Source organism: Ornithorhynchus anatinus, chromosome 2 (genome assembly GCF_004115215.2).
Source record: "Ornithorhynchus anatinus isolate Pmale09 chromosome 2, mOrnAna1.pri.v4, whole genome shotgun sequence".
NCBI classification, from domain to species: Eukaryota; Metazoa; Chordata; class Mammalia; order Monotremata; family Ornithorhynchidae; genus Ornithorhynchus; species Ornithorhynchus anatinus.
The window spans coordinates 138424569-138436933 of record NC_041729.1 but is presented as its reverse complement, the minus strand read 5'-3'; the positions used below and the strand labels follow the sequence as shown (position 1 = coordinate 138436933).

The window sequence follows — 12365 nt, the reverse complement described above, 5'->3', positions numbered from 1 at the left end:
CTTCACTTCTCTGTGCCTCAGTTCCCTCATCTGTAAAATGGGGATTAAGACTGTGAGCCCCACGTGGGACAACCTGATTCCCCTGTGTTTACCCCAGCGCTTAGAACAGTGCTCTGCACATAGTAAGCGCTTAACAAATACCAACATTATTATTATTACATAGGTGACACAAAGGAGAGGGAATAGGGAAAAAGAGGGCTTAATCAGGGAAGGCCTCTGGGAGATGTAACTTTCATAAGGCTTTGAACGTGGGGAGAGTGCTTTTATAATTAAGTGCTGTCGAGTCATTTCCAATTCATAGCAACTCCATAGATATACTTTCTCCAGAACCTCCTGTCCTCTGCTATAATCCACAACCTTTCTAATGTCTCTTCCATTATCGTTGTTATGGTCTCTATCTATCTAGCTTCTGGTCTGTCTCTTCCACGTTTTCCCTGGACTTTTCCTAGCATTAGAGTCTTCTCCAGAGAATTAGTCCTACTGATGATGTGTCCAAAATATGCTAATCTAAGACGAGTCATTTGGTCTTCCAAAGACCACCTGAGTTTAATTTGCTCCAAAATCTATTTGTTTGTTTTTCAGACAGTCCATGGCACATAGTAAGCGCTTAACAAATACTTTCATTATTATTCTCAAAAACCTTCTCCAACACCACATTTCAAAAGAATCGATGTTCCTTCTAACCTGTTTTTTCAATGTCCAGCTTTCAGATCCATACATTGTCACTGCAAATACCATAGATTTGACAATATGCATTTTCAAGGCAATTGTTACATTAGGACATTTCATGACTTTTTCCAGGCTCTTCATAGCAAGTCTTCGTAACATTAATCTTCGGCGTATTTCTTGGCTACTAGTTTCTTTATTAATGGTTCTGAATCCTGGGACAGAAAAACAGTCAACTATTTCAATTTTCTCTCTGTCCACTACGAATGTGTTAAAACTTCCAGTTGTCATGATCTTTGTTTTCTTGACATTGGGGAGAGTGGTGGCCTGTTGTAAACTGAGGAGAAGAGAGGGCCAAGTCAGGTGGAAGAGTTAAATATATCACTTCCACTGGATAGACTGTAAGCTCCTTGAGGTCAGGGATCATGTCATATTGTATTCTCCCGAATGCTTAGTACAGTCTTCTACACACAGTAAGTGCTCAATATATTTTTAAAAGATCATATTTATTAAGCACTTACTGTGCTGAACATTGTACTAAGCATTTGGGAGAATACAACATAGCAGTGTTGTTAGACATGTTCCCTTCCTACAAGGAGCTTACATATTATTAATTGATTCATAATTTAGAAATTGTGGTATTTGTTAAGCGCTTACTATGGGCCAGAGACTGAACTAAGCCCTGGGGTGGATACAAGCTAATCAGGTTGGACACATTCTCTGTCCCACATGGAGCTCACAATCTCAATCCTCATTTTACAGATAAGGTAACTGAAGTCCAGAGAAGCAAAGTGATTTGCCCAAGATCACAGAGCAGACAAGTGGCAGAACCTGGATTCAACTCGGCTGCTCCAGAAGACTGCAGCTCTGAGGGTTTCCTCCCTCAAGCCCCCTCAGGATGAATTTTGTCCACTGTGGGAAGCAGTGTGGAGGTCAGGTCCTCAGGGAGATGGTTCCTCAAGACCCAATTACTAAGACACTGGATGGTCCCTGCAGGGAGGCTCAGAAGAAATATAAGAAGTCTCCTCCGTAGACCTGAGCCTCGGGACCTGAGTTATGATTCCAGGAGAGTGGAAGAACCTGAGGAACCAAGCCTGGAGCTGGCCAAGTGAGTTCTGTAGAGGATAGAGATTGAGGATAAGGCCAGGGCAGAAACAGTGGGGGAAGTCTTGGGGAACTTTGTGGGATCTTATTCCTGGGTCCTCTCTCCCTGCCTTAGTGAGAAGATAATAATAACGTTGGTATTTGGTAAGTGCTTACTATGTGCAGAGCACTGTTCTAAGCACTGGGGTAGATACAGGATAACCAGGTTGTCCCACGTGGGATTCACAGTCTTAATCCCCATTTTCCAGATGAGGGAACTGAGGCACAGAGAAGTGAAGTGACTTGCAAACAGTCACACAGCTGACGAGTGGCTGAGCCAGGATTCAAACCCATAACCTCTGACTCCCAAGCCTGGGCTCTTTTACCAAGCGACACTGCTTCTCTGAAGATGAGAGGAAGGGGCTATTCAGGTTGGAGTCATTGCTTGATGAGCACTGAACAAACCATGGAGGTAGAGTCAACATAATCAGGGCACATGTAATACCTGCCCAGGGCTCACATTCGAAGGGGGAGGGAGAACAGGTATTGCATCCCCATTTTGCAGAGGAGGAAACTGAGGCACAGAGATATTAAGTTACTTGTCCAAGATCACCCAGCAGCCAAGTGCCAGATTCAGGATTAGAACCCAGACTCCCTGAATCCCATATTTTGGCTCTTATTCTGTAGTAACCCAAGTGCTTTGTGTAGGAAATATTTAACAAATGATCAAAATCATTATCTCTGTTATTTCCCCTTGGCTACAGTGCCTCTCAGGAAGAATAATCCCAGCACAGGCAAGCCACCTACCAGAGCTCTAGAGCCCTCAGATCTGGTGGCAATTCACAGAAGAAGGGATGGTGACTAGAGCCTGATAGAAAAATTTCAGGATTTGCCACCAGGTATATATGAGACAGACACAGCTCAGTGAAAGTCTTGTAGGGACTGAGCCTTTCTCCTCCAGTGTTTGCCCCATCTGAGCCTCCCAGGAGTGTTTGTACCTCTGCTTCTGGGCATTCATGCCCCACTGGCACTGCCAGGGCCATGTTTAGTAGCTCGGCAAGGGAAGGGAGGAGAGCCTGTATCTGGGTCCTGCTCAAAACTTCCTTAAGCCAGCTGCCCTGAGAGGGGCTGGGTAAATTGTCACTTTGAGACAGTGGACAGTCCTTCAGTGATCCCTCTGGGGTAATGATCCTTCTGTGATTGAGAGATAATAAATGGGACCAGTTCTCCCTTCTGTACTTGGGGCGAAGGGAGAGGAGACTCAGACCATGAGCTGAACCGGACTTCAGGCCAGCAAAGGAGGCAGAGTCCTTGGAGGATTGGGATGCACTGAGTAAAGTCCCTAGATTGCCCAAAGGTAAACAGTGAATGAATGAATCAATCAATCATATTTATTGAGCACTTACTGTGTGGAGAGTACCGTACTAAGCTCTTGAGACAGCACAACATAACAATATAAAAGACACATTGTCTGCCCACAAAGAGCTTACGGTCTAGAAGGGAAACTAACTTCTCAAGAGTATTGGTCCTATTCCATTCTGTTCTCAAAAGAGAGGAAGGACAGAGAAACAGCGAGACTATGGTACAACCAGGCGGTTGTCAGTGAACAGCTGGATGTGGACAACTGCTTATTAACTTTGCACTGCTAGGGGCTAAAATGTGTCCATTCTTTCAAGTATCAACCGTTTATTACAATCTTAAAGCCATGGAACTACAGTGTCAGAAACAGCCTTAGGACATCATCAAGTCTGTCCTTTCATCTTTGGTAAGATTACAATGACCCACCCTAGACAGGCACTAAAATTGGATTAGGATCTTTTCAGGTGTCAAACCAAACCTGCACTGACAGTCAGTCAATCAACACCTAATCAATTACTGAATCTCTTCTATGTGCAGAGCAACATATTAAATTTTTAGGAGTGGATAAAAGAGACTGAAGACACAGCCCCTACCTTCAAGGACCTCATAATCTCATGTGGGAGGCCAATTTTATGTTCTAGCTAAACATGAATGTGGTATATATATATATAGTATTGAGAATGGGAATAGATATTTAATTGTCAAGTGAGGTCGAACTGTAACTTAGTGCCGAGGATGGGTGCAGATATATAACTGCTAAGGGTGACATTTGGGTTGACACAGTTGCAGTGGTGGCAATTAAACGGGGAAGACTTCCTGGAAGAGGTAGGCTTTTAGGAAGGCTGTGAAAAGAGGGGTGGGATCAGCGACAGGGTGGTGCATTTTTTTCCACTGCTAGTTATTCAGATGAAATCCTTCAAGATGATTTATCAGGGAGTGGTGTCTATAGGTTCTAATCCCGGCTCCCCCACATGTCTGCTGTGTGACCTTTGGCAAGGCTCTTCATTTCTGTGTGCCTCAGAAAATGGGCATTGAGACTGTGAGCCCCACGTGGGGCAGGGACTGTGTCTAACCCTATTTGCCCGCATGCAATACTTAGTTCGGTGCTTGGCACATAGTAAGCACCTAAGAAATATCACAATTATTATTTTGTTATATCTTCAGGACAATCCATATTTGATATTGAATCAGTAGTGTGCCAGATCTGGCGAGCAGGAGGAGGAGCTGGGGAAGAGGGAAGCTGGACTTTCATGAAGATGTAGAGGAAGAAACTCAGGCTGATGGTGGGAGCAAAGACAGTTTCCTCTGAAACCAGAGCATGTGTGGGTGAACTTGGAGTTGACTCCCATGGCAGAGGGTACCCCAAGTCTGGGCTGCTGCAGTTGGGGGGTGGTGTACCAGTTGGCCCCAAAAAGCTGATGCTCCTGCCTCCCTGCCTCTCCCGGGCCTCTGGGGAGGGAGAAGAGGGAGCCATAGAGCTGTTCTTACTTCTGCCCTAAATAATAATAATTTTAAAATTCCCCACCCTGGGGTGATAGGCAGGGGGTAGGTGGCAGCGGGCATTCTTTTTTTAAAAAAATAAATTTAAAATATATCACCCAGCTCTGGTGATTCCTGAGTCTGCCCCTCTCTACTCCTCCCCATCTCCCTTCTGTCCCCCTCCACAATTCTTCACCCCAAAGAGCTGGGATGGTTGTGGATGACCCCAGCTCTGAGGGGGCCATTTGTTGAACCCCACTTCTATCCCTCCTGGCTCCCCTCCGCCTCCCCTCTATTATCTTCTGTGACTCTGCACCCCGAGGAGCCAGGATGACTGTGAAGCCCCAGTCTCCAAACTCCTGCTGTAGCAAGGGCAGAGGGGCTGGGGGCGGGGAAGGAGACTGATTCTTATTTTTCAGAAACATTCTCTCCATTTCACCATCTCTTGGTCCCTTTCCATTCTCACTATTACTGGGATCAGGGGGATTTCAATAACGCTTCTCCTGTGACACGATGGCATCGGCTCCAAAGCCTCCGGCAGTAGGGGGAGGATGCACATTGTCTCCGTCTCTAATAAAGTTTTAATAAATTTTCAGATCCTGTCAGCAGGGACCAAATGAAAAATGAGGCTCATGCCTGGGGTAACCAATGAGAAACGAAGTGTTAATTACCTCGTTGCAAATTAATCCTTTCAACTGAGAGAAGGTAGATCAGACAGGAGAGTAGGGGTGGTGGTAATCCAATTAGACGTAATTTAGACAATATACACACAGACATAGTTTAGGCAATAAATAGACAATTTAGAAGAATGTAGTATAAACTGAAGGGGAATGAGGCTAGAGGGCAGGATACTAGTGAGAGGCTCATAAGACATTTAAATGTGAGAAGATGGTCATTTGAACCAAGGTGGTAGCTACTTCGGTGGTACCCAAGGAGAGATATAATCTGGAAAGTCTGAAGGGCAGGGAGTTTCAGGCAGGGGGACCCTGTAGACAATAAGCTTCTTGTGAGCAGAGATAATAATGTTGGTATTTGCTAAGCGTTTACTATGTGCCGAGCACTGTTCTAAGCACTGGGGGAGATGCAGGGTAATCAGGTTGTCCCACGTGAGGCTCACAGTTAATCCCCATTTTACAGATGAGGTAACAGGCACAGAAAAGTTAAGTGACTTGCCCACAGTCACACAGCTGACAAGTGGCAGAGCAAGGATACGAACCCATGACCTCTGACTCCCAAGCCCGGGCTCTTTCCACTGAGCCACGATAGTGTCTGCCAACTCTGTTTCAGTGTACTTTCCCAAGAGTTTAGTACAGTGCTCTGCAAACAGTAAGCACACAATCAATACCGTTGATTGATTGACTGACCAAGAGAACAAGACTGGAGGTGAGAGAGCAGTCAGCTGGGTATAGTTAGAAGGTGAGCTTAGGGGGAACGAAGGGCAAACCTGGGGCAATGAGGAATTTTTCTTCAATGGTGAGGGAAATGGGCATCCATTGGAGGTTTTTAAGGAATTGGGGAGATGTATGTTAAGCAACATTTTAAGAAGGTGAGCTGGCCAGCAGAATGTAATAAAAAACTGAAGGGGAATGAGGCTAGAGACCAAGAGGCTAGTGAGAAGACTGATAAGTGTGAAAGGATGGTAATTTGAACCAAGATGGTAGCTATTTCGGTGGTTAGGAAGGGGGTGGATCCAAGAAATTTTGCTGAGGATGAGTCAGCAGAAATTAGCAAGTGACTGAACATGAAAGCTAAATGGCAGTGAAAAACCAAGGATAAGACCAAAGTTGAAGACTCCTGGAACATAGAGGTGCTGTCAAAAGATGGGAAAGGTTGAAGGACTGGGAATGAAGTGAAGAAGAAGAGGTCAGTTTTTGTTGTGTTGTGTGTTGGAGCTGGAGGGACACTTCTGAGATGTGCTGGAGGCAAGAGGAAACGTGAAATTGCATAGCAGGGGAGAAGTTGGTAAGTAGATTTGGGAGTAATCCGCAAAGGGATGGTATAACTGAAATGATGTGAGTAGATGAATACTCCAAGAAAGTGAGTGTAAAAAGGGAAGAGTGAGGAACCCAGAACCTAGCCTTGAGGGACATCCACAGTTGAGGGATCAGCAGGGGAAGAAGAATAGAAATTAATCGTCAGAGAAGTAGGAGGATTACAAAGAGATTTTTTTTTAAATGGGCTATTTGTTAAACGCTCATTACGTGTCAAGCACTAATTGGTGGGTTAGGTACAAGATGACCAGAGCAGATGTGGTCCCTGTCCCATGTGGGCCTCGCAGTCTAAGCAGGAGAGAGAGTAGCTATTTTATTCTAAGCAGGAGAGTAGATATTTTATCCCCGTTTCACACACGAGAAAACTGAGGCACAGAGCAGTTACGTGACTTGCACAAGGTCACACAACAGGCAAATATCAGAGCCAGGATTAAAACTGAGGTTGCCTGATCCCCAGACCTGTGTTCTTTCCACTAGGCCATGCTGCTTCTCACTTAAGAGGTCTTTTAGTCCATTCTCTGCCTTTAATAGTACTAGTGCCATCCATCCTAGACAGATAGGGAATCAGATAGAGCTTTAAAAACCTGTAGAGAAAGAGATTCTAGAATTCCCATCAGATCAGCATTCCTGGGATCACCAACCTATCTTTAAGAAAGACCTTCCAGCACCTCCCAGATACTCCTGCAGCTATGGATGAGATTTTTATTTCAGTAGTGCTGCATCGAGTGTGAGAGATCATTCTAATCCCCATTCCTAAATCTGAATTCCTCCTGGTGTAGATCGAACCCTTCTGTCCTTAGTGGAACAGAAAATTGCCTCTTATTATCACTTGTATGGCACCTTTCATATTCTTGAGGATCGTTATTATGCCCCTCTCAGTTACCCCTTCTCCAGAATCCATCACATATTTCCCTGACTTTGAACAAAAGCCATCCTGGTAGCTCTTCTCTGAATACTCTCTAGATTCTCCTTGCTTGGCTCTTGGTGTCTCTGAAAAGCAAGAGGTTGTTCCTGCCCAAACCAAATGTAGTCGTAATACTAGACGAGGTAGAGGTAATAAGAGAAAGAGTGATCATAATAGCAGTAGCAGTGGAAGTAGTAAAAAATGGGAGTAGAAGCAGTAATACTGAATACAAGTGCTTAGCACAGTCCTCTGTACACAGTAAGCACTCAGTAAATACCATTGATTGGTATTAGTGCTAGTACTAGAAACGGTCATATTATTCATTCATTCATTCAATTGTATTTATTGAGCTCTTACTGTGTGCAGAGCACTGTACTAAGTGCTTGGAATGGACAATTAGGCAACAGATAGAGACAATCCCTGCCTAACAACGGGCTCACACTCTAAAGGGGGAGACAGACAACAAAACAAAACAAGGAGTCAGAAGTCAATACCATCAAGATAAATAGAATCATAGATATAGAAACATCATTAATAAACAGAGTAATAAATAATATATACAAATATAGACAAGTGCTGGGGGGGCGGGGAAAGGAGGAAGAGCAGAGGGAGGGAATGGGGAGGTAAGGGGCAAGGGGAAAGGTAGGGCTCAGTCTGGGAAGACCTCCTGGAGGAGGTGAGCTCTCAGGAGGGCTTTGAAGAGGGGAAGAGAGTTAGTTTGGAGTATGTGAGGAGGGAGGGCATTCCAGGTCAGCGGTAGGACGTGGGCCAGGGATCGACAGCGGGATAGGTATGAACGGGGGAGAGTGAGGAGGTGAGTGACAGAGGGAGTCCAGGAGAGAGTAGAAATAGTTGTAACAGTGATAGTAACGGCAGTATCAATAGTAGTAATCAAAATGGAGGCAGCAGATGTCGTAGCAGTAGCAGTAAAAGTCACAGTAATAGTAGTATGACATTTATTGAGTTCAATGCACTATTTTGATTACTTGGGAAAGAATAACTGGACCACAAGATACAATCCCTTCCAACAAAGAACTTGCACTCTCCTAGAGAAGTTGAACACAAAAGTATTTACTAATAGTGGAATTCAACCAAATAATTAAATGGAGAGTTAATAATAATGATAATAATAATAATAGTACTTGTTAAGTGCTTACTCTGTGCCTCCGTTTCCTCATCTCTCTCCTACTTAGACTGTGAGCCCCATGTGGGAAAGGGACTGTGAGTGACTGCATTGAAGGGAAGTAGCATGGCCTAGTGGGTAGAGCATGGGCCTGGGACTCAAAAGGACCTGGGTTCCAATCCCAGGTCTGTCACTTGTCTGCTGTGTGACCTTGGGCAAGTCACTGAGTTTCTCTGGGCCTCAGTTACCTCATCTGCAAAATGGGGATTAAGACTGTGAGCACCATGTGGGACAGGGACTGTGTCCAACTTGATTAGCTTGTATCTACACCAGCACTTAGAACAATGCTTAAAAAATACCACTGTTAATTAGTATCTTGTATCAAGTAGTGTTTGGCACATAGTAGGTGCTTAACAAATAAAATCATTAGTATATTGATGAACCATTTAACAAAGCTAGCTCTCTGAAGAAAGCTGTCAATGGTCTCCTCCTTAATTAATTAATTATGGTATTTGTTCAGTACTTACTATGTGTGAAGAACTATACTAAGTGCTGGGGTAGGTACAAGATAATATGGTTGAACACAGTATCTATGTCACATGGGGCTCACAGTCTATGTAGGAGAGAGGAGGATTTAATCCCCATGTTACAGATGAGGAAACTGAGGTATAGATAAATCAAATGAATTGCCTAAAGGTCACAAGCAGACAAATTGCAGAACCAAGATTAGAACCCAGACCCGCCTACTCCCAGGTCCATTGTCTTTCCACTAGGACATGCTGCTTCCTTATTCCAAATGAACTTTCTTCTCTCCTGTCTCAGGACAGAAGAAGCATGGTGTAGTGAGTAGAGCATAGGCCTGGGAGTCAGAAGGTTATGGTTCTAATCCTGACTCTGCCATTTGTCTGCTGTGTGACCTTGGGCAAGTCTTATCACTTTTCAAGGCCCCAGTTACCTCATCGGGGGATTGAGACTGTGCGCCCCCCATGGGATAGGGACTGTGTCCAACCTGATTTGCTTTTATCCACCCGGCTCTTAGTACAGTGCCTGGCACTAAGTAAGTTCTTAACAAATACCACAGTTACTAGGGAAGCAGCATGGCCTAGTAAATAGAGCATGGGCCTGGGAGTCAGAAGGACCAGGATCCTAGTCCCGGCTCGGCCACTTGTCTGCTGTGTGACCTTGGGCAAGTCACTTTACTTGCATTCATTCATTCAATTGCATTTGTTGACTGCTTACTGTGTGCAGAGCACTATACTGAGCATTGGGGAGAGTACAATACAGCAATAAACTTACACATTCCCTTTCCACTATGAGCTTATTTCTCTGAGCCTGAGTTATCTCATCTGTAAAATAGGGATTAAGATTGTGAGCCCCCTGTGGGACAGGGACTGTGTCCAACCTGATTAACTTGTATCCACCCTAGCACTTAGAACAGTTTTTGACACCTCGTAAGTGCTTAACAAAAAGCATCATTATTATTATTATTTTTAGGGGACAGGACTCCAACTTCCATCAGGACCCATCTCGATCGGCAAGGAAGTAACCTTTACAGCTCAAATACTACATGCCTCTTACAAACAGCTCCTCCACCACAATCTCCGACTTCCTTCTGAATTGTTTTGTCGAGTCGGGGAGTGATCATCTCGGGCTCTCCATGGTCCTGGCCCTGCTCTTTATTGTGGCCCTGGCAGCCAACGCTGTGCTCCTGCTGACCATCTGGCTGGAGCAGTCTCTGCACCAGCCCGTGTACTACCTCCTCAGCCTCCTCTCCCTCCTGGACCTCGTGCTCTGTCTCGCCGTCATCCCCAAGGTCTTGGTCATCTTCTGGTGGGACTGGCGATCCATCAGCTTTGCAGGCTGTTTTTTGCAGATGTTTGTCATGAACAGCTTCCTGGCCATGGAGTCCTGCACCCTGATGGTCATGGCCTATGACCGCTACGTGGCCATCTGCCACCCACTACGGTACCCATCCATCGTCACTGACCGCTTTGTGGCTAAGGCAGCCTTCTTCGTCGTGGCTCGCAACACCCTCATCAGCTTCCCAATCCCCGTCTTTTCCGCCTGGCTACACTACTGTCGAACAAATGTCATTGAGCACTGCATTTGTGCGAACTTGCACGTGTCCAGGCTGTCCTGTAGTGATATCACCCTCAGCCGTTTGTACCAGTTCGTAGCAGGCTGGACCCTGCTAGGCTCGGACCTGGTCCTCATCTCCCTCTCCTACACCTTCATCCTGCGTGCCGTGCTGCGTCTGAAGGCTGAGGGGGCAGCGACCAAGGCCCTGAGCACCTGCGGGTCCCATTTCATCCTCATCCTCTTCTTCAGCACCATCCTGCTGGTCCTGATCCTCACCAATGTGGTCAAGAAGAGAGTCCATGGCAACATCCCTGTCCTTCTCAATGTCCTGCACAACGTCATTCCTGCTGCCCTGAACCCCATTGTCTATGGAGTGTGGACTAAGGAGATCAAGGAAGGGATTCTCAGGGTCTTGAGGAAAGTGAGGGGGTGAGGGTGGAATGGCTAGGACTGGGGGGCCCTGGGACTAGGAAACAGCTTCCTCAGACCTAGTACAGTAACCCAAACAGGCTTTGTGGGAGGTCAGGATAACGGAATCAGGTCCAGACCTTCCTGGACTTTATTAGCATCTGAGCACCACTCCTACCACCACTATATTTACTTGTAAGGAGGTGATATCTGTTCCTGTAATTCAAGGATTAGTTTGTGTAATCAAGTGAGATCTTCCAGGTCTTGTAAACTACCACTCCTGAGGGGTTAGAGAATAGCAGCTGCAGTGTATCTTTGACACTCCTCACCACCAGAGAGACAGCCATGCTACTTCCCTGGGAACTGACACAGCCTCTCCTCCTCTTCACTGAAGTGACTCAATCTCATCCTGCCTTCCACCAGCAGGAAAGAGAAGAACACCATCAGAAGGCCACAAAAATCTCAGGAAAACCTGGGACTGCTACAGTAGTCCTTGTGGCTGAGGGTGTGTCCTGAACTCTGGTCCCCGATGAGCCTGAAATTCTGCTCCTCTAGTCACAGCAGCCTACTATACTTTTATTTTGTGCATTTGTCTGTGTTGAATGTTTCATCATTCCTGACTGTCTGCCTCGAGACCCTTCTCCTCACTTTTGCTGCTAGATTGTGAGCCCAAGGGACAGGGACCTGTGGATTCTCTCCCAGTGCTTAATATAGTTGTCTGCACACGGTCCATTCTTAATGAATACTATTACTACTCCAGACTTCTACAGAATGTGATTCTTCCTTCTTCCAGAAGGACCCATTCTCCAGAGTTCCTTCCAAAACATCTGACTGCCCCTGACGGCGGTGAGCTAGTTTACAAGACCTGGACAATCTGACTTGATTACACAAATCCATCCTTGAATTACAGGGACAGCCATCACCTCCCCACAAGTAAGCATAATCGATAAAACAAGAACCTGGAAGTCAGAAGGTCATGTGTTCTAATCCCGGCTCTGCCACTGTCTGCTGGGTGACCTTGGGCAAGTGACTTCACTTCTCTGGGCCTCAGCTACTTCATCTGTAAAATGGAATTAGAGACTATGTTGGACAGGAACACAGTCTCGGCCTGATTTGCTTGTAACCACCCCAGTGATTACAGTGCCTGGCACACAGTAAGCATTTTACAAATACCACAGTTATTATTATTATTATTTTTAAGATAGCCTCCGAGACCCATCACTTCCCTGGCTCTCCTCCCTCCTACAGCTCTCAGCAGCTCCCAGGTCTGCTC

At 45.7% G+C, this 12365-nt stretch overlaps 1 protein-coding gene across 1 annotated transcript; it reads left to right on the top strand.

Moving 5' to 3' along the window:
• The first annotated feature begins 10172 nt into the window (after positions 1-10172).
• LOC100093544 (olfactory receptor 56A3-like) lies at positions 10173-11117 on the top strand. Its single transcript, XM_001521762.3, has one exon. It carries the CDS (start codon positions 10173-10175, stop codon positions 11115-11117), a length of 945 nt encoding a protein of 314 aa, XP_001521812.3.
• The last annotated feature ends 1248 nt before the right edge of the window (positions 11118-12365 follow it).